Here is a 24251-nt window from a genome sequence, read left to right as displayed (position 1 = left end):
ACTCTATTCATAAATAGAAAACAGAGCAGACGACGCAAACACAAGCGGTGCCCCCTACTTGCATATTTAGCGCTTCCGTGAGCTATAAAAACAAAGTAAGGCTACAAAACCGAATCAGCTGATGAAATATCTTTAAAATACGTGAGCATTTGCTCCAGAGTTCAGGAGCATTAGGTAAGAGTATAAGGTAAAGCTTATTCATATGAAAATGAGCTAATGCTTTTGCTTCTACCTTTTGCTCATGAGCAAAACCTTATGCTCCATGCTCTTGCTCATGAGCATTTGCTCTGGTTTTATTCATATGGGCCAATGAGAGATGAATGGACATGAGATATTCAATGAGAGATGAATGGACCTACAATTCAAATCTGAAAAAATATACAATCACTGATAATAATGTATTCAGTGCTTCTTGTAAAAATTATAATAAAATTATTATTATTATCCTACTCTCTGACTATATCTGCTCCTTCACTTGATCCTGTATCATCATCCTGTATTCATTAAATATGCAATCCTTATCCTCTATCCTCTATCATGTTTCATGCTAGAACAAGCTAGCTACTAGCAAACAAACAAGCCTCCAATCTCTCAAACAAATCCGTATATTAACGAAACAACCGGCTGTTTCAGAAACCACCAAGCTTCATAACGACACTACATTCAAACCACACCAAATTTCGACTCAAATTGCAATAACTCCATAATTCACTCCACACCAAACTCTAACTTATATCACAATAACTCCATCATCCACTTCACCCCAGATTTGGCGCCAAATTTCAACCATCATTCTCTCCATTACAGATTTGGCGCCAAATTTAAACTCAAATTACATCCACCATATGTATCACCGCATGTGATGCTCGCTTCAAACATGATGCCCCACATTTTTATGTTGCAGCATACTAATAAGCTGTAATGAAATGTTGCGGACCGTAAGTAATGTGCAAGTAGCAGGTGCTTGTATGGGGGGAGTCGGGAAGAGTGGGGGAAGGATATTGAAGGGTTGTAGAAAGCAAACTGCATAATGTGACACAAAATCACAATATGCTGATAATAATGATGTAAAGTTTGCCGTTTGAATTCGACTAATGCTGTGATGACTAGTGTTGTTCTGATGCTATCAGTCTAGCGTAAACAGAGTGTTGTGTATTTCACGGCCTCATTTTCTATTCTGAATGGAGATAAATTATATTAGAAGAGTAGTGGTGGTGGGGGGGAATGAGTAGTGTACACGAAAACACGATTCAGTTGAGCCCATGAGCTTCCTGTCTACAATTCACTGTATATATTTATTTGTTAGTTCAGGTCTGTGCGACCACATATTTCACGGTCCTTGCTTCGATTCTAGTTCAGTGCACAGGGTTGACATCCGGAATTTCATCCCTGTTCCATCCCCCGCTCCAATCATCACTCTTGAACCTTACATCAATCCCATAAACGTGAAAAGCAGCTAGCCTATCCTATTTCACCCTGTCAGACTGTGTGTATGTTGGTAGTAGCATTTTCTGTGACCTCTACCCCTCATGGAAAGTTTGGGGATCTCTTTTTTCAGCACCGTTTATGATTGGGATCAATGTTTTTGACAATGTCTTTCAAGATGTGTTAACATTAAGGATGGTGATTGAAACATTTTGTGATAGCTTATGAATTCATTCATAATACTGCTGATTCTGTGAGCTAGATTTCTTTTCTGTGAGCTAGATTTCTTTTCTGTGAGCTAGATTTCTTTTCTGTGAGCTAGATTTCTTTTCTGTGAGCTAGATTTCTTTTCTGTGAGCTAGATTTCTTTTCTGTAAGCTAGATTTCTTTTCTGTGAGCTAGATTTCTTTTCTGTGAGCTAGATTTCTTTTCAGATTCGTCCATATTTTTCTAGAAAGTATACTTTAGAATGGATGAATTCAGGGTTTTCTATTTTTATTTATAAAATAGCAACACAGTACCCTTCTTTTGAAAAGTTTGTAATAATATAATGTTATAATTTTTGTTTTTAATCTGTCATTTTATATTGAAAACTTTTCAAAAAAGGGTACTAAAATGCTAAAAAGGTTTGATGGTTTGTTTTCTGGAAAGTTTTGATTGTTGTATGAGCTGTAACCCTCTCCATCTATTTCTCGAACTAGAATTTTATTATTGAACTTTACTACAGCAGTATATCAATGAATATGGAGCAGATTCACACATTTTGTGGTACAGTTTAAAAATTAATAAGAGATTGTTCTCACTGACTCATGTTAAGTCAGCAGTGTCACCTCTTCCATCCCTCCTATGTTGAAACACTGTTATTATGTATCACTAACTTGGAAATACACTTTGTTTTTACAAGTATGAAGCGTACTTGCTACAGGTACGCTGATAGATTAGCGTTATCAATCCCAACCTAAAAATAGCTTTTTTCCTACAGATACCTTGAAAAGTGACCATTTGTGCACTGATTACAGGCCGCAAAGAATCACTTTTCCGCACTAGTGCGCAAAGTGAGTACTTTGCGTACTCCAGATTTGCAACATGGCAACACAAAATAGTCAGTAGGTTATATGGAGCACCAGTGCAGCAAAATCAAAATGAAGTTGGTAACACTCATAGTTAGGCCCACGTTATGGCAGTGGAGAACAGCGTTGCCTTGCCATTATGTGCCTTGATTATAGTCATTTCAAATCTGTACCTGAGAGGTAAAGGGTGTTAACTCCATTTTTTACGAAATTGAGTTAATACTATATATGAAATCAGAAAAAAGTTCTCTATCCAATGGTATATAGTGTTAACTCCTACGTACATTGGAAGCCATTTTAAGAGTTGCAAAAATGGTATTAACTCCAATGTGCTGAGAAGTAAATAATATTAAATCCCCATGACACTGTTTACCTCTGAGGATGGTTGGCTGACATGGTATTATCTCCCAGTTAATATTATCTACCATGACAATCTCAGAGGCATCCAGTGTTAACTCCAGCATACTTTCTACCTCTAACAATGGTTTCTATTTTGTGATATTTTTGGAGTTGTTATTGGTGAAAAGTACTTTCTTATATGAAATTAATCTAATCCAAATTTGAAAATACATTCACTCTTTGTAAATTCCACAATTTTTTATTATTTTAAATGTATTTTTGTAAACTATGCTCAAGTTGATAACCCTACAGCACCTTGCTACAGCTGTTAAAATGCAGGATTGAATAATAGTTAAGTCAAATGGTAGTTTTCAGGAAACAGCCCAGAAAGAATCATTTTTCTCGACTGTTTTATATGTATTGTGGGGCGCTAAATTCGAATCTGAAATTTGCAGATACGCCTGAGGGCGGCTTCACCCTCAAAAACCTCCAAAATTTTGGACTTTTTTAATTTTTCCATTTAATCTCGGAAACCTCAAGTTTTCCGAGAAAAAGAATTTCCTCCAAGATTAAATATGATAAAATTTCCAATAAATTGAGTGATCGCGCAGGGCAATACCTTTTTTGGTTCCGGAGCTACAAATTGAAAAAAATGGGTATTTCTTAGGGGTTTTCAAAATTATGCAAACATACCACTTCTACCCATTGAATCTTTTTCTAGTGATGATAGAAAACCACACATCACATGAATGAAAAATTAATTCTGAACATTAATACCTTTTTAAGCCTTCCTAACAGAAAAAATCATGTTTCAGCTGAAATCATCTTATGAGGGCTATGTTTCATGGGAAATCATCCGTTAGATACATTTAATTTCAGTATTTTCTAGTAGTGGGGAGAGGGTACACATAAGGATATGTCAAGGATCAAAATTTTAAACACTTATAACCTCTTACAGAGTGATCAGATCTCCTCATAAAGACGGATCTTCAGCTTGTCAAAACGGTTCAAAATCATGTATCATAGCTGAAATTTGATAAAAAAAAATAAATTCCTCTTTGAGTGTATTTTAGCCCATATTCCCATACACAAAAAAAATGGCCAATTTCTTGTGGAACACTCCAGATGATGACAATGACTTCATTCCACCAACAGATCATTCATCAGATTCACAAGACAGTATAGTATTTCAACCATCTAGGAAAGTAGGCTTAATTCACTAAGACAATCTCAAAATTCAGGTGAGAAGTTAGCCAATAAGAACGAGGATGATCCTCTTATTGAAAATTCATCTATCAATTGCGATGAAATAATAAAGAAAAAGTCAAGGAAAAGAGTTCGTAATGAAATTCAGTGGAAATGTAATAAGAGGTAGAAGCTTTAAACAAGTGGTTTACCATACATCAGTAAAAAGGGTAAACTTATGTCAGCCAAAACAATTAAACTGTCTAATGAAGACCGAAGTAGAATAAATACATAGATATTATTGGGATGCAAATAAATAAGTAGATGTCAAACGCCAGTTTGTGGCTTCTCTAGTTAAAGTACTACAAACTGAGCGCAGTAGACCCACTGATGGCAGTAAGAAGAGAAATTGTAACTCAAAAATATTCTCTCCTTGTCAATAATGAAGAGGTCACTGTTTGTAGATAAATATTTATTGCAACATTGAGCATTTCACAAACTTCTGTGACCAGTGCAATAAAGAAACATCAAACCGGGGGACTTGTCTCTAGTGACCAAAGAGGTCATCAAGAACCTCCCAATAAAAACCCGCAAGGTGCCATCAACTTTGTAAAGGAGCATATTTCCAAGTTTTCAGAATATGAGTCCCATTATTCTAGAGAAAAGATTCAAAAAGATTATCTAGAACCCCACCTATGAATTGAAAAGTTATTCTTACTGTACAAAGAACACTGTCGACAAGAGAATCAAGCGCCATGTGAGGAATGGCTGTATCGAAAAATATTCAATATAGAATTCAATTTAGGGTTTCATTTTCCAAGCACAGACACGTGTGATACTTGTGACAAGTTGCAAAGTAGATTGAGAGACACCAAACTAGATGAAGATGGAAATATCATCAGGAATAAATATCATGATTACTTAAATGAAGAAAAGACGTACCCGTTATCATTTAAAAAAGAGAAGATAAAGTTCTAGCTAAAGCTGATGATGGATTACTAACTGGTGATTTAGAAAAATGTCTTCCACACCACAGTCATGTATCCAATACTTCTGACAAGTCATTTCTTATAGCTAGGAAGAAGAATAGCGATGGCGAGGATTTCCTGATCTCAGAAGTTGTTAATTTGCAATTTCAAAAAGAAGATTCAAACAGCTCATTCTATAAAACCTCTTTCGATGTGAACTTCGAAAAAGTGCTTCTTTGGTAAAATAGTCAAAGGAGCAATAAAACAATGCCAGATACTTTCAACCCAACAAATGTTACACAATTGCAAATCAGTAGTAGAAAATTCAAGGATTTGGAGACAACACTAGTGCCAAGTGAAGCACACTCTTTCTATAGATCATTGGCTCGACAAGGTATGCCAGATTTCACGGATGATACAGAAGACTTGTTCATGATTAATTAATTTCACCATACTAAGAAGAATGATCCATTAATGATTTTTTTTTTTAATGACTATTTTCGTTATGATTCAACTACTATTCACACAATCCCTACCATATAACCTTGACTACAACTTACTTCTTCATACACTCATTAATATTGTATATAATTAAAGATGCAGAAAAACATTCCTGGCAATTCGGTAAAAATAAAATTAAGTTGAGTACTGACAAATTACAAATACTGTAATATTATCCTTGGTCATATGTTATAAGTCCAAAGTTTTCTTGGATGTTCAAACATAATTTATTAGAATATTTTTTATCCTACCACAATGAAACTCAGAAATTGAGCACAGATTTAAAAATCAGTGGTTTTTTGAAAATTTCTTAGTCTTTTTCATTCAATATGAATAATTACCACAATATCAACTTCTCAACTACACAAAAAGTGAAACTCACAAAGTAGGTTGAAAATACACTTATTCATGATTCTATTATTTCAAAGTAATTAAAAAATCAAAAACTACTGATTTAATTATGATTTGAGTTGTTTGGTCCATGAAAAAAGATGACATAAGTGGACTTTCACGAAATGATACTTTACACCATCCAAACAGTAAGCTATTCACATTCTCAAACTAACTACAGTAGAGTGTTTATACCCAAACATAAATTCTCAAAATTCATCTGCAATACCTGACTTGAGATGTTATAATGGTATTGATATCGGAAGTAGGGCAAAAGTGGTTTTACCAAAGTGTAGACCTCACATCAGGATGTGAAATTATCTAATTTATTTAAAAAGTGCTTGTGTCAAATGACCAAGGAATTTTTTCCTGTTCCATTTGATAAATATACTTTAAAATGAACTAATTGTTGTTTTGTGGATTTGGACAGATGTCAACTCCATTCCTTAAGTTAATGCAGAGGGAGGAAAAATATCAGAGGTAAATAGTGTTAAGTCCACCACATGCCAAACCGTCCAGGTTTCATGAAATATTGTTAAATGATAAAAAACTTTAGAAAGGAAGCTATGTTGGGTCCGAGTTTCACGTTTCTAGCCCATATGGTTGTTTTCTTACATTGTTTCAAAGTCGATTTTATTTTTGTTTCTGCTCTCCTGGAAAATTAATGAAATGGAGTTAACATCCTTGACCTCTCAGGTACAGCAATGCTTACATAACATAAACCCCCTTCAAGCAGTCACATACATTTTCAATTGAATCACTAATCATTATAATTCAATTATTATTATTCAATTTCAAATAAATTAAGGTTTTTATTGATAATAAAATTACACAGAAAAACATTTGATGGATTTCAGGGAATTTTACCCATAATTATCCACTTTTCTTATTCAATGGTAACTGTGGGAAAAATTTAATGTGAAATACGTGCGCAAATTTCGTTTGCTGCACTCAAGAAACCATTCCGCCCTCGCCTACGGCTCGGGCGTAAACGTTTCTTTCGGTGCAGCAAACTGTCACTTAGCGCACTAGTTGCACAAATAACTATTAACGGTAACCTTACAAGAGTGTATTTTCTCTTGCTTTCTCAAGGACTGAGTTGTGATTTCTATTTGATTTTATATTGATCACCGTAAATATTATGACTACTATTTTCCCACATGCCAATATATCAAGAAAAAATCACAAATGAATAACCTTGCATTATGTGATGGAATGATGAATAAATAATCATATATTACGAAATTTTTTCATGTATATTTTTAAAATTTTGTATACCCTGAACATAACACATTTGCTTCCAGGGAGCCTTCCTGCATTTGATGCTGCACTCAGCTCAGGAATATTATCATCACCACCTTCTCAGCAGCACAAAATGACTTTTTAACTTTTCTCTTTTTTCCTTGTTCTCAATGATCATCCAATCACACCTTCTCTCTTCAATCTCACCTTCTTACATCTTCTCTCTCCAATCTCACCTTCTTACATCTTCTTTCTCCTTCTTCACATTCTCCTCTTGATATTTGCATCTTAAGCTAAACCTCTCACCTCAATTTTCTTCTCTCTCACACGTACTTAACGTTTTCTTCATCCTACATACTCGAAATAATTTGCATCTCAATTCACACACCTCTCTGTTCTTCCATCATCTCTGTTTTTCTCATATATGATAGTATGCAGTCCAATACAAAGTATTCACCTCTCTTTTCATCGTCATTTCCTCTCTCCTTCTTCTGACTCACCTCTCCTTTTATCCTTTTATCCTTTACCTTCTTTTCCTTTTTTGTGTTTTTTCTCTATTCGCATTCTAATCGAATGTGTAGTATTAGGAGAATAGTGGACGAGCACAAGGGTCTGAGGCACGAACGTATCATAACAATATCATAAGGTGTGCACCCACTTTCAAATGCACCAGCTGAGCTCCAGATAGAATATTAAACACTTCTTTTCTCTCTCTTTTCAGCTTCTTTTTTCCTTCTCTATCCTCTTGTGAGCTGGCTACACCATCTTCAGTTCCTCATCCCTTCGCCCGTCTTTATCTCATACGGGTGCATAGAAACAAGTATGTTCCCGATGATGATATTATTATATACGTGTTTTTTCCGGTAAACAACAGTGCTTTCCCCCTTGGAATTCGAGTGGTGAAGGAAGGGGAACGAGGAGAAGAGGAAGACGAAGATGAAGAAGAAGAAGAATTGGCAGGAAGATGAGATGAAGAAACTGTAGATGGAGGAGGACAGGAAGAAGAAGAAGAAGAAGAGTAAGAAGAAGAAGAAGAAGGAGAAGAAGAAGGAGAAGAAGGAGAACGAGGGGAAGAAGAAGACAAAGATGGAGAAGAAGCAGAATTGGAGAAAGAAGAGAAGAAGAAACTGTAGATGGAGGAGGACGAGGAGAAGAAGAAGAAGGAGAATATTAGTAGAAAGGAGAGAAGAAAGAAACTGTAGATGGAGGAGGACAGTAACAAGAAGAAGAAGAAGAGGAAGAAGACGAAGAAGAAGAGGAAGAAGAAGAAATAGGATTAACAGAAAGATGAGAAGAAGAGACTTTAGATGGAGGAGGACAAGAAGGAGAAGAAGGAGAATATTAGTAGAAAGAAGAGAAGAAGAAACTGTAGATGGAGGAAGACAGTAGAGAGAAGAGGAAGAAGAAGAAGAAGAAGAAGGAGGAGGAGAAGAAAGAAGAATGAGTAAAAAGGGGAGAAGAAGAAACTGTAGATGGAGGAGGACAAGAAGAAGTAGAAGAAGTAGGATTAACAGAAAGAGGAGAAGAAGAGACTTTAGATAGAGGAGGACAAGAAGGAGAAGTAGGAGGAGACGAAGAAGGAGAAGAAGAAGACGAAGATGATGCTGGAAAAAAGAAGAAGAAGAAGAAGAATTAGCAGAAAGAGGTGAACAAGAAACTATAGATGGAGGAGGACGAGAAGAAGAAGAAGGAGAAGAAGAAGAAGAACGAGGAGAAGAAGAAGACGAAGATGAAGCAGAAGAAGAATTGGCAGAAAGAGGAGAAGAAGAAACTGTAAATGGAAGAGGAAGAGAAGAAGAAGAAGAGGAAGAAGAAGAAGAAGAAGAAGGAGAATATTAGTAGAGAAAAGAGAAGAAGAAACTATAGATGGGGGAGGACCGTGAGAAGAAGAAGAGGAAAAAGAAGAAGAAGAAGGAGGAGGAGGAGGAGAATGAGTAATAAGAGGAGGAGAAGAAACTGTAGATGGGAGAGGACAAGAAGAAGTAGAAGAAGTAGGATTAACAGAAAGAGGAGAAGAAGAGACTTTAGATAGAGGAGGACAAGAAGGAGAAGTAGGAGGAGACGAAGAAGGAGAAGAAGAAGACGAAGATGATGCTGGAAAAAAGAAGAAGAAGAAGAAGAATTAGCAGAAAGAGGTGAACAAGAAACTATAGATGGAGGAGGACGAGAAGAAGAAGAAGGAGAAGAAGAAGAAGGAGTATATTATTAGAAAGAGGAGAAGAAGAAGAAACTGTAGATGGAAGAGGACAGTAAGAAGAAGAAAAAGAAGAGGAAGAAAAAGACGAAGAAGAAGAGGAAGAAGAAGAAGTTGAATTAACAAAAAGAGGAGAAGAAGAAACTTTAGATGGAGGAGGAGAAGAAGGAAAAGTAGGAGAAGACGGAGAAGGAGAAGGAGAAGAAGAATAAGAAGAAGAAGAAGAAGAAGAAGAGAAGAAGAAGAAGAAGAAGAAGAAGAAGAAGAAGAAGAATTAGCAGGAAGTGGAGAAGATAGAGGAGGAGAAGAAGAAGGAGAAGGAGAAGAGGAAGAAACGTTTTTCGAGGGCGCCAGGAGAATTCAAGCTCCTCAAAAATCAGAAAAATATTCTATACCTATGTGAATAGGACTGTGAATAAGTATAGAATTCTTAACTAACTGTGAGACTACACTGTCTTGCAAGACAGGCCGATCTCATGCCTTATTAATGCATAAGTCTCCCAAATCAGTGTGTTGGTTGTTTGGTTTTTCTCTCTTTTCTTGTTCTTCCTTCGCCTTCTTCTTTCTCTCCATTTCCTTTTCCACCTCTTCGATTGTTCTCTCTCTCTCTCTTTACGATTGATTCGTGCTGTTGTGTGATGCTTGTCTGTTTTGTTGTTCTTCCTCCTCCTCCTTATTTTTATTCATCTTCTCTTTCACCTCTTCGATTGTTCACTCTCTCTCACTTTACGATTGATTCGTGCTGTTGTGTGATACTTGTCTGTTTTGTTGTTCTTCCTCCTCTTTCTTATTTTTATTCATCTTCTCTTTCACCTCTTCGATTGTTCTCTCTCACTCTCTCCCTCTCTTTACGATTGATTTGTGCTGTTTTGTGATCCTTCTCTCTTTTCTTGTTCTCCCTCCGCCTTCTTCTTTTTCTCCATTTTCTTTTCCACCTCCTAGATTGTTCAATTGTTCACCCTTTCTTTACGATTGATTCGTGATACTGTGTTGGTTGTACATGTTACAACCACAGAATATTTTATGAATTTGGGATTTTCTGTATTCGGATTGAGTTTGGTTACGACAATGCTAGAAATAATGGTGGATTGTTATCCATACGATTGTGTACGTTCTAGAATTACCCAAATTCGAATTCAAATATTCTTTATTCCATAGAAAATACAAAGGTTACATTGTAATACAGACCATGTTTTAATGGAATCCCCCTACAAGACTATTTGTCTGAGTGAGGGAGAAAGTGTTTTTAATAAATTATGTTCTTACTGAAAAATCTGGTGTGGCGCACTCACACAACTTTCCTTGCCGTTATAAAAATTGATCACCTGACGCTGGTGTTCACGCGCAACTCAAGTCAACTATTGAAGCATCTGAGTCAGCTGGTGACAGGAAAATAACGCTGGAGACACATGCGGTCTGCTATCTCGTCATAGTGAATGATTTGATAGAATCAACAGTTGCCAACAGTTTGCAATTATTGAATAATCACATTTTCTCGAATTTCAAGCTTATTTTCAATTTCAGGTGAAAATGTTACAAGACATTAATTGAAGAGATTTTCATGCTCAATCTTCTCCACTTAATTGTATTTGAAGCCTGTTAATTGGTAATCTAAAATCAATCTTTGCATAGATGGTGCGGAGGTCATGAAATGTTTACAGATATGTGACTTGTGGCAGTTGATTGAGCTTATTAATGACTATTTTAGGTATAGATTTGATCAAAGTCGTTGTAGCCGTTTTCGATGAATTCACGAAAAACCCTGTTTTTGACAACCTTTTCGCCATTTTAGCTGCCATCTTGAAATGCATTTGACCGAAATTGTTTGTGTCGGATCCTTTTATTGTAAGAACCTTAAGTTCCAAATTTCAAGTCATTCCGTTCATTGAGAGATGAGATATCGTGTACACAGACACACATACACTCAAACACACACACACACACACACACACACACACACACACACACACACACACACACCACACACACACACACACACACACACAAACACACACACATACAGACCAATACCCAAAAACTACTTTTTGGCTCCTTGAAACTTTGGACTCAGAGGACCTTGAAACGTATAGGAACTAAGAAATTAGGGTACTTTAATTTTCTTCGGAAAGCAATAATTACCTTACCTATGGTGATAGGGCAAGGAAAATTAAAAACATATGGAAACTACTGAGATATTGCAATTATTCAAATACTAATGAGTTTTTATTATTATTATTATTAAACTAAAATTCAAATTAAATGCTGTAATTAAAACCAGAAAGTAAAAACCTTCAACCCCACATAACACTGTGTAGACTATTTTAAACTAGTTTTTGGAGCATTTTTGAGCGAATGCCTGTTTCTTTACCTGAATTGTCTGTTCAATTACATTGTTTATTTGAATGTAAATTTGAATATTAGTTTTGTGTGTTCCAGTGGATGCAGACGAGGAGATAGTAGCGATGAAGCCGCTGGAAGTGAAGGGGGGCCTGGATGATGGTGGGGCTGAGGGGGCTGAGCCCCCCGATCCCCGCCTCAACGAGTTGCTGTCTCGCCTTGACACCGCTGTTATTTACCCTGAGGAACCCCAGTCGCGGACCTCTGATAATGGTAAGTGGAGGTTCATCCTCAATTTTAAATGTTCCAATGTTTAATCTCAATTATTAGCTATTACCATTTATCTAAGGCTTTATTGCTTAAGCAATACCATTACCATTTATTGCTTAAGTAAATTTACCAACAATTAAACTCCAAAATATATTGGATTCTATTCCTGTATTAATTTACTACACGATTTTTGTTTATTGTTTGTTTTATGACTACTCTGTGATATTTATTGACTATTGAAGTTGCTTATAACTTTATTATTCCATGTCAATAAGATGTTATTTATTTTATTTATTGTCGATGAAAGTTTTCCATTTAATATGTTCGATCTTGATTTGCTTTTCAATAATAACCCATCAAGTCTCTATTCTCGTACATCTCAAATCATAATGATCTGAGGATTTCTTCTTTACTCTACATACCGGGAGAGGGTCATCAGTTTGTCAAGTTCCCATACATCGTGTATCTTTTCCGACCGCTTTTTAAGGTACTGAGACAAAAAAATAAGTTGATTCATTCAGTTCCACAAGTTATCATTCCATCATGTACCTTTTTGACCACTTTTTGAGGCACTGAAACGAAAAAGTTGTTGAGTCCTTTGTTCTAAAAAGTTGTTCAGTTCTTTAAGCTTCACGGCATCAAGTTTTCGTTGCAAGCTGATACACTGTCAGCTACACCGTTGACATTATAGTAGACCGCACGAAAATAGTTCGATGAGAGTAGACGCAACGTTGCCAAGTAAGAGTTGAAACTAGACTTTCTGGAAGCAACAGAGACTTGACGAACTGGGAACATGACGTACTAAAGCTGCTTACCCGAACTGATTCATGTTCAGCTGATATCTTGATGAGGTGAATGTCACACATTATTCTGTCCGTGATCTAGTCTCTGACTATATCTGTTGATTGATTGATTGATTGAGTACTTTATTTATGTAGATTACAATATATACTGGCTTATACACTTATATACAAAAGCTTACAATACAGCAAAATTATGGATGAATTTACAAAATATAAATTAAGAAAATAATTATTGAGCTGTATATAATATAAAAAAAAATTTGTAGATAAAATTGTTATGCATCTACATAAATTGACGGAGCTTTGGACATATCAATGTCCATTCTTTGGAAAGAATATTCGAAGTATTCTTCCCACTAACTCTCTACCAAATAGTTATTTGTATATCTAGAGTGAAAAGTACGACTTTTCCTCCCTGTGGGAAAAAGTTTGAAGCCCGAGGCGAAGCCGAGGGCAGCAATTTTCCTGAGGGAGAAAAAGTATTTTTCGCTCGTGATGTACACACATTTTTCCTCCATCTACATTTTTTTATAGAAACTGCAAATAAAATCATTCTAATAACTTACGTATTGGTGACAATGATTCCTAACAACATAACCTAAATCTAAAACCTAAAAACCGGTCGTCTGATTGGCACTGCCGATTGCGCTATCTATCGGCAAAAGTTGTAACAATTATATCAGCTGAGCAGCTACCAAAAATGGCTGACTCCAGATCACGCGGTTCAGATTTGAATTGCAGATCAAAAATATTTGTTGGTTGGTATTTTGAATAGAATAAAATATTTTAAAAATTGTATAATTTTTTATCGTCCAATAATATTAAGAATATAATAATTATTATACAAACATATATTTCATGAGTTAATCAAATTTCTGGTTGTGGTATTGAATTCAGTTGACTCAATGACAGACACCTCTATTATGCTTTCTCATCTGAGCTTAGACCTAACCTATTACAATGTAAGTTTCAAAATAGAGATGCTCCCCATGTTATTTAAATGGAGTCACTTTCTCTCCCTAGGGAGTTTTTCTGTTTTTTACTACCGAGAGCGAAAAAGTGACACTTTAGTATTAGGTTTCAGGGAGTAAAGTAAGTACTTTAGACAGTAGGTGGAGGAAAAAGGTATTTATGCCGGTTTAACTGACGGTTCGTGCATTAGGAGCCATAAAAAGTACCTCACAAGAATCGATTTAGATATTAGATATTAGATCTATAGTGAGGTCCACGTTATAATGGCAGTGGATGAAGAAAGACGAATAGTGATGCCGATTCTCTGCATTAATTAATTATATTTCTACACTGTCATAAACATAATTGGCATCGTTGTGGACCTAGAAGAGGATAGTACCACCGGCTTTGTCGAATGATAGACAAGGATAGCAAAACCAAAGTTCATCAAATATTGTCATTATAACGTGGACCTCACTATAGACTTTCTGAAAGCAACAGAGACTTGACGAACTGAAAACATGTCGTAATGAACTTGTCTACCCGATCTGATTCATGATCAACTGAGATCTTGATGGAGTAGAATAATTTCGTCTGTCCGTGATTGAGATACTGACTGCGACCATGATTCTCTAGATAAATATTTATGTCTGTTTAACTGACGGTTCATGAAAGCATTTAGAGAATTAGGAATACATCAATTATTAGTTATATTATCTGATATTTTTAAATTTGCTAGGAAATTCGGGATCCACACATTAGAGTCCATACATCTCTCACCGCTCTACCATTTGGCCACTAACGAAGCTCTTATTAAAACTTTACCGAACCGTATCACTCTCCAAACTTCGAATTCACCGAACTTCAAATTACAGTCCCAACGTAAACCGAGGACTGTCAGAGTATTTTGCATGGGAAGCATTGACGTCTATTATAAGAAATAATGACAGTTTAAAGTGGTACATCGAGTCGCAACTTGACTTGAAGGCTTTGAAAACGCGTGAATTCTAAAGTGAAATTCACTCTACACTGTCAGTATTAGTTTAATGGGGTGCATTGATGCATTCAATTAAGAATTCTGACAGTTTGAAATGATAGATACTTTGGTGAGATTTATCTCGAACTGTCAGCATTGGTAGAATGGTAAGGACTGATGTTTTTTATGAGGAATACTGACAGTTTTGTGTGATTGCTCGAACGTCGTTACCCGTACTCAATAGCGTCGCCATTCGTCTTTTGAGATCTCAAGTTTGTAGTCTTTGAAATAAGTTGCTCAACGGTCACTTGAAGGCTAATGAATGCTATCGGACTTTGGGGACTTGGGACTTAGGGAATGGTGAGGCCGCACCCTTAGCAGGTCATTAGGGAGCGATCAAGTCCCCATCTCGAGAGAGTCTTGGACGGGTTGCTCTTTAATTTCGAGGAGACCTTGGGTTTCGAGGAGATTGGACTGGGGAGCTGGATTAGCCCTAGAAAAAATATTCGATTGTGTGGAAGGTGAAAGGTACTAATTACCCACGAACTGTGGTGGTGTGAAATAATGTATTGCTTTCAAATTTCTGTAATTGGAGATTTGTAAAGAAGTAAGTTTGATAGGTTATACAGTCTCTGTATATATATTTTTTCTTGATCGTGTGAAAGGTATTAATTAAATTCAAATTACGGTGGTGTGAAGTAAGGTATTGCTCTCGAATTTCAGTAATTGGAGATTTGTAAAGGAGTAAGTTTGATAGGTTCAGTCTCTGTATAATTTTTTTTCATGATCATGAAATTATATTCGGATTTTCAGCGTTTGATAAATCTCCTATCACAGAATATATCAATGACATAAAACTCACATAGTGGTTATGATCTTCAAAATTGATCGATTTTGGCACTTGTGAACCTACAAATAAGTGATTTTTCATATCCACAATATGAATATGATACCACCAGGAATATGGATTAATGCACACTTTTAAGTCCTGATGCATGAAAGCCTTTGAAATTTCATCCTTTTCTGGTTAGTATCTGAACCTTTTTTGCCTTCTTTGATTGGTTCTCGAGGCATTTAATAATGATTAATATTCAAAAGGCCTTCATGCAACCAAACCCAATAATTGTATAATTGTGAAATATAATCTCAGTGATTGGTATATAGAATATTAAACCGGTATAAATTTTTATAATTATGACGTAGACTGAACAATTCGTATTTTAATGATCTCTCTCACGACATGGTTCCTCCAATTGAATTTGAAATTATAAATTCATTTATTTCTGGATGCAATTACAAATCATGCGAATATGATTGGGAAAGCACAAACAGGCTTGGCCCAAACTATTCTATTCCTGAATTTTGATAATAAATAACATGTCTGAAAAATATTTATGCTTTTACTTAGAAAGTTAAAATTCAATCTTCGTCCAAAAATATGCATGAGCTAAAATATATCAAGTTCTTCAGTCTATTAATGATCAAGCACCTGATTGATAAATATTATTCATTTGTCACTCAACCTGATTCGACAAACCAAATTAAGTATCAAGCATTGAGTGATAACTTGGAATTTATTAGTAATTCAATCCGATTACAATGAAGAAACTCACAAATAATGTGAGAATCAAGCTGCCTGATAAATGAGCATATCTCTCTATTTCTATTGGTGGATGACGTCAGCTGACAGTTCCTACCCGTCACGAACACCGACCAATCAGGTGCGAGAACACTTTAGGCTCAGTACAAGTCCACGCCCATCACAATCTCTCATTGGCTGACGCGATTACGTCACTACGAGAGCTCTTTGAGTACTCCCATTGCTACAAATATATCATTCTCTCATTGATAGATTTTTCTAGATTACTGGACTCCAATTGATACAAATCTCTTTCTCATTCTCTAATAATTGATGGAACCTTCTAGATTACTGGTATTATTTCGAACTGACCACATTGATATGAGAATTCATTTGTCAATAGATATAGTGATGGGCAATGAATAAGTCCATGAATGAAACATCATTCCATAATCTCGTCTAATTTTCTTGTAAAATCCATGATCCAAAACGATGATACTATGACGAGGTAAAAACTATGGGAAACAATAAACCCACTGCAATAACCCACTAGATCAAGGATATTCCATCAACAAAAGATTATATGATTTTATCATAGAGAATCAATAGCATAAGTAAATATCCCATGGTATAGGGCATTTATGTCGCAATTTTTACTGTTATCACAAGCCCATAGTCTACGAAGTTCTTTCCCGTGAAGTTTTATGACGCTGGTAGTCTCTCATATTGTGGCGTTCATACACTCTTACCCGGTCAAAACAGTAAAAATCGACAGTAATCGGCTTGAGATAACAGTAAAAGTTGCGACATAAACGCCCTATACCATGGGATATCTACTTATGCTATTGTTTCTCTATGATTTTATCCAATTTATTTATTAATTATGATAATTATAATGTGTCTTAATTATCTTGCAAATTCTTATTGAGGTTGTTAAAATTCCACTAAACATCTCCATTTTATTCAAGATGATCATTCAATTAACTGTGTTGTTATCGGTACAATCTTAATTATTGATGTGTATTCACAAAAATGAATTCCTCAATGAATAAATTAGCCATGTAAAGTTGAATGAATATATTGATCGATTGATAAGAAAGTAAAAGAATATCGAATAAACCATTTGTATCCTATACTGAATTTCTAGTTTAATACTGAGTCTTGGTCACCCAATCACAACTTCGTTTATTAAGTCCACAAAAAGTTCCAGTCAAAGTAGACTACTTAGGTACTTTCAAAAGCAATAAGCAGCCTGGGAACTTCGTAAAGTCGAGTACTTTGGCCGTAATCTTGGAGACAATCAATAAGTTGAGAAAAAGTTCATCACGAGTCAACTTGATTCCTGTTATTAAAAAAAGTTCCAACTTGTAGGTAGAAGATCGAAATCATCTGAAACTACATGACAGTATATTCAATAGATGATTGGGATATTAAAATAAATCGATGAGAGAATGAGAGAAATCGATGAATTGGAAATGTATGATCTCTAGGGTTCGTTTGTTATTCTCTCCAATAATGTACAATTAAATTCATTCTGGAAGAAGCTAAGACAGCTAAGAGATAGTTTGTCAATATTCGATTATTAATTCAGATTGTTAATTTAGATATAGCAGTTATAATAATAGAGGGAGTATAGAATTAAATTTGTGATGAGTTGGACGTTTTTTGAGTCGATGGGAGAGTAATCTTGAGGAATTTATTGTATCAGAGCACAAGAAGATCTATTTTTTGTAGAACGATCAGAAGGGATTGTAGTGGAATGCAATGGGCCAATTTACTGCAAATTGAACACAGTTTCATGTCAGCTTCTAATTGTCTCGTTAGCAAGGAGTAAATCTCCAATCCCTCTCTGCCAATTACATTGTTCGGCTAGCCCATACTTCTTGTCAGGGACATTAGAAACACTAGCAGCTTGTCTAAGACTACCACTATATTTTGTATCCTTTGAAAATGTTCTCCAAGAGAAATCATTATCTCTCCTATATTGTCTTTTGGGTCATTCCCGATAAGTTTCTCTTTCAGATTCAGGAAGCATATCATAAGCAGTGTGAGGTAGCTTTGAAGTATATTGTGCTTGCAGGTACTCCGTCCATCAATGTAAGTTATATCATGTGAAGAGACAATATCAATATTAAATAAAAATAAAGAATTTATCAAAAAACCACAGATTTATTGATACTTAGAAATATTGTTTCTTATTATTGAAGACAATAGAGAAATTGTCAAAAACCACAGATTGATACTTAGAAATATTGTTTAAATCTCAATAAATCTGTGGTGTTAGACAATTCATTTTTTTATTCAATATGAATAATTACCACAATATCACCTTCTCAACTACACAAAAAAAGATAATATCAAATTTACCTTGAATGAATGAGGGTTTCTACTCTCAGAATCACGACGGACTACGCCAAAAAGTACTTCATTCCGTCCTATGTTTTCACTAACTTGAATTTCAATTCTAATTTGGAATTATTATCACACACAAACCAACTATAGTGAATCACTTCATAGTGACTTAACTTCATTTAGTGATTCACTTAAATTTAATCATTCTTTCAATGTTCGAAATTGCTGGATATCGTTGGAAGATCCTATTATATCAAGCGAGCAATATCTGTATTTTTTTATTTGGTTATTTATATTTATTTTTTATATTTGGTTATTTATATTTATTTTTTATATTTGGTTATTTATATTTATGGTTATTTATTTATGTTCAACGGATCTCGAAAACGGCTCTAACGATTTTCACGAAATTTGGAACATAGTAGGTTTATGATATAAGAATTCGATTGCACTAGGTCTCATTTCTTTGGAAAACTCGCTGAACGACACTAAAAGGATAATTCATCCTTGGCTGAAACAGCTGAGACTTTCGTCGTCTGTGGATAGTAAAAAGTGAGCGAGTGATTCTGTGGAAAATCAAAATACCGCATCCACGGAATTCATAAGCTGTAAAATATAAACACGATCATTTTAGAGAATAGTGTTCGGTTTATCAATAAATAAAAATAACGAGCGAAGCTCGGTGTCCCGATGTTGAATAATCATTCGATGAATACGCAATAAATTATTGTAGGCTACTCCATATTCAAAACCCTCATGATCTCCTTCTGTGAAAATATTGATGAAGTTTCGAAAAACTTGTTATTTCACTAATTTTAGTTTGAAATCAAAAAGGTAGGAGTGTTCGTTTTGGTTGTTTGTTTTTACAAATCAAAGATGATAGATAAAAGATACAAGGAGTAGGATGATGAAGAGGAGGTGGTGGAGAAGGAGGAGGAGTGGGGGAAGAGTAAGACGTGCAGGAGAAGAACAGAAATCTGGAAATGACGCTGAAGTAAGGAAAAGAATAATAAAAAAGTGAATTGCCGTAGAGTGTGGCGATACGTGGAATTGAATTTGTGACCCGATTTGATTAAAAGTTTGAGCAGCAGACTCGGAATCTATCTTGTCCTTTTTTTCGTTTCTCAAAAACCCCCGATGTTTTGGGGCCTTGGTCAGAATCCTAAATCCCAAAAAGGGTCATCACCATGCCAAACACATCATGTGTGGTAGGGGTGGGGGGGGGAAATGGGGGCTGTTTTGATTCGGTTTTTTGACTGATTGAAACAAAAGCAGGATGCCGAAGTAGTTTTTTGGATGGATAGAGATACTTGTAACGTTTACGCTTGGCTGTTCTGAGGCATCTCTGTCCTTGATAAGAGAGAGGTAAAAAGTGGGGACGAATTCCAGGGAAGATATCGGTGTTGTTGTTTTGGGATTGGGATGTTGTGAGACTGGTGTTTTCGAGATGTTGTGGGGCTGCTGCTCCCAAGATGTTGACAATTTGGGATTATTTTTAGGAATTTCCAAGGCAGTACTAACTGATAACAAAGTAGATAATCAAGTTGAAAAACAGAACACATTGACACAAAAAACAGGTGGTCTGAACATTGATGGGAAATAGGGAATAATTCTCGTTTCGCGTTGAATGTGGGTTGAATAACAGGTTTATAGGAATACTAGCCGTCAGGCTCGCTTCGCTCGCCATATCCGTCCAGCCAGAGGGCTCCGCCCCCTGGACCCCCGACTGGATCGTCCAAAAATGAGATCAGCGGACTCGCTTCTCTCGCCTGCATTTTTCATTTGAGCATGCTTTATTCCATCAGAAAGTCAAAGTACTGTGTACTGAATTTTTTTTAATATATTTTCTTCAATTATTGAAAAAAGTTGGAAGAACGCTGATTTTGGGCGTATCTTTGATGAAATATTAAAGTCACCTTATTAAAAATTTTTAAGACCCTAGCTAAACGTCTGTACCAAATTTGAACATTTTCTGTCTATTACTAACTTGATGAAAGAACTGAGACAACGCAAAAAACTGCTAATTTTGGGCGTATCTTTGGCGTTATTTCAAATTCCTTCTAACACAACATTATTACACCCCAGCTGTGCTTCTGTAGTGTATTTGAACATTTTCTGTTCATTTGTTCTCGATAAAGCTGAGAAAACGCTGGAAAAACGCAGATTTTGGGCGTATCTTTGGAAATTTTTCCAAATTCATTCTTAGTGCGCCTCTAAAGGGCCAACTGAACATACCTACCAAATTTGAAAGTTTTTGGTCCGGTAGATTTTTAGTTCTGCGAGTGAGTGAGTGAGTCAGTCAGTCAGTGAGTGAGTGAGTGCCATTTCGCTTTTATATATATAGATATTAAAGATAAATGAATCAATATGGTTACATTTGTTCCTAAATAAATAAATAATCATCATCATTATCATCATCATCATCATCATCATCATCATCATCATCATCATCTGATGGGAGATCTATTAAGATTCACTTAATACTGACATTGTTGGTTGAATTGGGAGCTTTAATGTTGTATTCTAGGAGAAATGCTGATAGATAAAGGGAATTTCAATTCGAGGGCCTATTATAATAATGGTGTTTGTGTGCAGAGAATTTTTATGTGCTAACAAGGTTTGAGGATTTTGTGTAGAGGGAATATGAGATAACAAGATTGGAGGATATTAATAAATTCGTGATATTGTTAGAGAATATTCTAGTGTTTCATTGTTAAAATGGGTAGTAGCTGACAATGTGAGATATAGTGGGATTTGAAAATAAAGTAGGGCTGAAGGATTTTGAATTTTTATCCGACAATTCATCTCCTTCTAGCTGTTCCATTGCTCAAATTTCAATCTGTCAATTCATCTTCTTTGAGTGAGTGAGTGAGTGAGTGAGTGAGTCAGTCAGTGAGTGAGTGAGTCAGTCAGTTAGTGAGTGAGTGCCATCTTGCTTTTCTATATATGGACTCTTCTCTTGGAAGAGGATATAAAATTCTTCAATATTCTGATGGAACGTTAGGTTTTAAATATGGTGTTGTCTACCAGCTTAATTTGAGGTTCATATACATCTAGTTATGTTCTCAAATATCCATCCTTCAGCTACCGACTCAATAGATTCGTTTTCATATTCCATTACTGAGCATTGAGGTATTTTTAATGTGTTTACTGTGAACGAAAATATGCTAGACATTAAATGTCTAATCAAATCTCAAATTTGAGACTCCTTTTTTTATTAGTGAGTGAGTTAGTGCCATTTCGCTTTTTTATATATAGACTCTTCTCTGTTATAGCTTTATAACTATCTGTTATAGCTTTATAACTTTCTGTTATAGCTGTTATAGTTTTTTATAACTGTTATTAGTACTAGGAATGACGATCAGTTTTTCTATCCTAAAATACTCTTCAGTTATTTTACGAGAAGAATCTTGTAAAAGCTTCTCTTTGTTTAGAATAAGCTCATTCACAATCACTTTTCTAAACTATTATAATAATGTTTATCCATTAAGAAAAAGAGATTCATTTTACAATATCATCGTAACTCTAGGCGATAATTTTCTTCCGATAAACAATTCAGTAGTCATGGAACAAATACAGTCAACTTGCAGAGTCATAAATGAATTTACAGAGTCATACCATTTTGAGTATTAGCTTAACAATACCATATCATATGGAAATGAGGCCATGAACAATATCGTAATATTCCTATGAACAATCGAAATATGGCATAGTTTTCTACACAATTACACCCACTCCGAAAAACTTATCTCACACTAATATCTTGAGCAATATGAATATGGTAGTATCCAACCACCCTCATGTATGGAGGTGATCCAAACTGTTTGTGAGACAAGAAAATTAATAAATCCAAACATTATGCCCTACACTCAACACTATTAGTCGACAATAGGAATTGACACCAATTTGTATAAGCGGCAAGCTAAAAAGCTAGTAAATGTGTCGCTTCTTACAGGGCTCCAGTAACTAAAATGGGGAGAAAAAGTCACATCCACATATCGTCAGATTGATGCTCTACATATTCTCAGATGTAATATTCAGCCTCCCACAATATGCTAGGATATATTATATTGTTAAAAAAATATACAGGCCTATATATGTTATGGTCGAGTATAGTATTAGATGGAGATTGTCCAAATCTCAACTGTTCTAGAAGACTGAAAAAATAATAAATCGAGCTAGCATAAGTATCTAGGGTAGCATATAGGACTTTACTACTAGACTATTTAAAAATCATAGCAGACTTATATACTGTATTCTTCTCTCAGATACAAAGTCTAAGTAGGTTGATAATGTACAAGATTTGCCAAGACAGTGTCAAATATTATTGTAATATAACATACAGTCCTGGAAGGGTTACTTGTTTCTTAATGTTGTCTGAAGGGGTGGTTTAGGGTCGGAGGGGTGGGGGGTTTAGGCGCATAATAGGAGAATATTGCAGAAGTGGGGGGTAGGGGAAGAGGATATCTTGAGAGAACCAATAGACGTCTGAGGATGCTATTGAGGATATCCACTCCAAGTAGGAAGATATCTATTGGGGATATGCTCTGCCAGTTTCTTGCCTATTCGAGCCCTATTAATTTGATTAATTCCGCTCTGTTCCACTACCAATAAATTTGATGACAATGATGGCTGTGAGACTAGTTCCTTCTCTCCCTCTTTCTCCTTCTCCTTCTTCTCTATCATCTTCTCCCACCTCATCCTTCATATCGTCCTGCACTTCGTCCTGGTTACTTTTTGGTCTTCTCCAAGTTTCTTACTTCTCATTTTCTCTCTTTTCTTCTGTATCTCTTTCTTCCCATTTTCTTCTCTAGTTTCCCAACTTATTGTTCCAGTTTCTTCTCATTTACTTCCTACAATTGTCTCACTTATTTTAATTTGTTTCTAATCTATTTTTCATCTTCTTCCTTAGAGTTCATCTTCGTTTTGATATCCTTCATGGTTTTCACTTTTTAAAGATATCTGTACTATATTTTCTCTCACTCCATCATAATATCATCTCATATTCACTTTGTAATACCATCATCACAGATATCCAGGTCTCATATCTTCCTGTATATCTTTATAATCCTCACTAACTCTCAACTCATTTTTCTCTGTATTTTCAACAATAATATCTCCCAAATTCCTCATTAAGTTGGGGTCTCGTTTGCGCGTGAATGCCGTCGTCGACCACGACAGGGAGAGAATCTCAGATTGGGTAGATTTCAATTTGTCAACATAACCTAAAATATTATGTTCAATTATGTTTTGATGGGGCAGGTTGACTTATACTTTTTTGAACTTTTGAATGGCGATATGTTGATATTATTAGAAATATTCAATTTTCTAATAATAAAGACTCATAATGAAAAGTTATTTGATCAGCCGTTTTAGCACACTTGAAATTTGGACAATATGAATGTCAACAATGCTTGTCGTCGTCGACTGCGGAAATTTACGCACAAACGAAAATGCACCTTACAACATTGGATATTCAATACAATTTTCTAGTCCTGTTTATTTAGTGACCACTTCACTTTTACCTTCACATATCTATTAACATTTCTCCTTCCACAGCTTTCTCTTTCGAATTTTCTACTTCTTCCTCGTTTTTCGTTCTGTTTTCCAATGTATTCTCCTGTTTCTCTCGTTATCTCCATCTCACTTCCTTCCTTTTGCCAACTAAT

At 35.4% G+C, this 24251-nt stretch overlaps 1 protein-coding gene across 2 annotated transcripts in view; it reads left to right on the top strand.

Annotated features, from left to right (window-relative positions):
- The first annotated feature begins 11753 nt into the window (after positions 1-11753).
- Positions 11754-24251, top strand: part of LOC111047555 (zinc finger E-box-binding homeobox 2) — a 515097-nt gene continuing 502599 nt past the window's right edge. For both annotated transcript variants that reach the window (XM_039435033.1, XM_039435032.1), the window contains exon 1: positions 11754-11924. In XM_039435033.1, coding sequence (XP_039290967.1) covers positions 11777-11924 — 148 coding nt within the window. In that variant the 5' untranslated portion in view covers positions 11754-11776. The remainder of the gene's footprint in view (positions 11925-24251) is intronic.

Source organism: Nilaparvata lugens, chromosome 8 (assembly GCF_014356525.2).
Source record: "Nilaparvata lugens isolate BPH chromosome 8, ASM1435652v1, whole genome shotgun sequence".
Lineage (NCBI taxonomy): Eukaryota > Metazoa > Arthropoda > Insecta > Hemiptera > Delphacidae > Nilaparvata > Nilaparvata lugens.
This window is presented reverse-complemented; position numbering and strand designations above follow the sequence as displayed.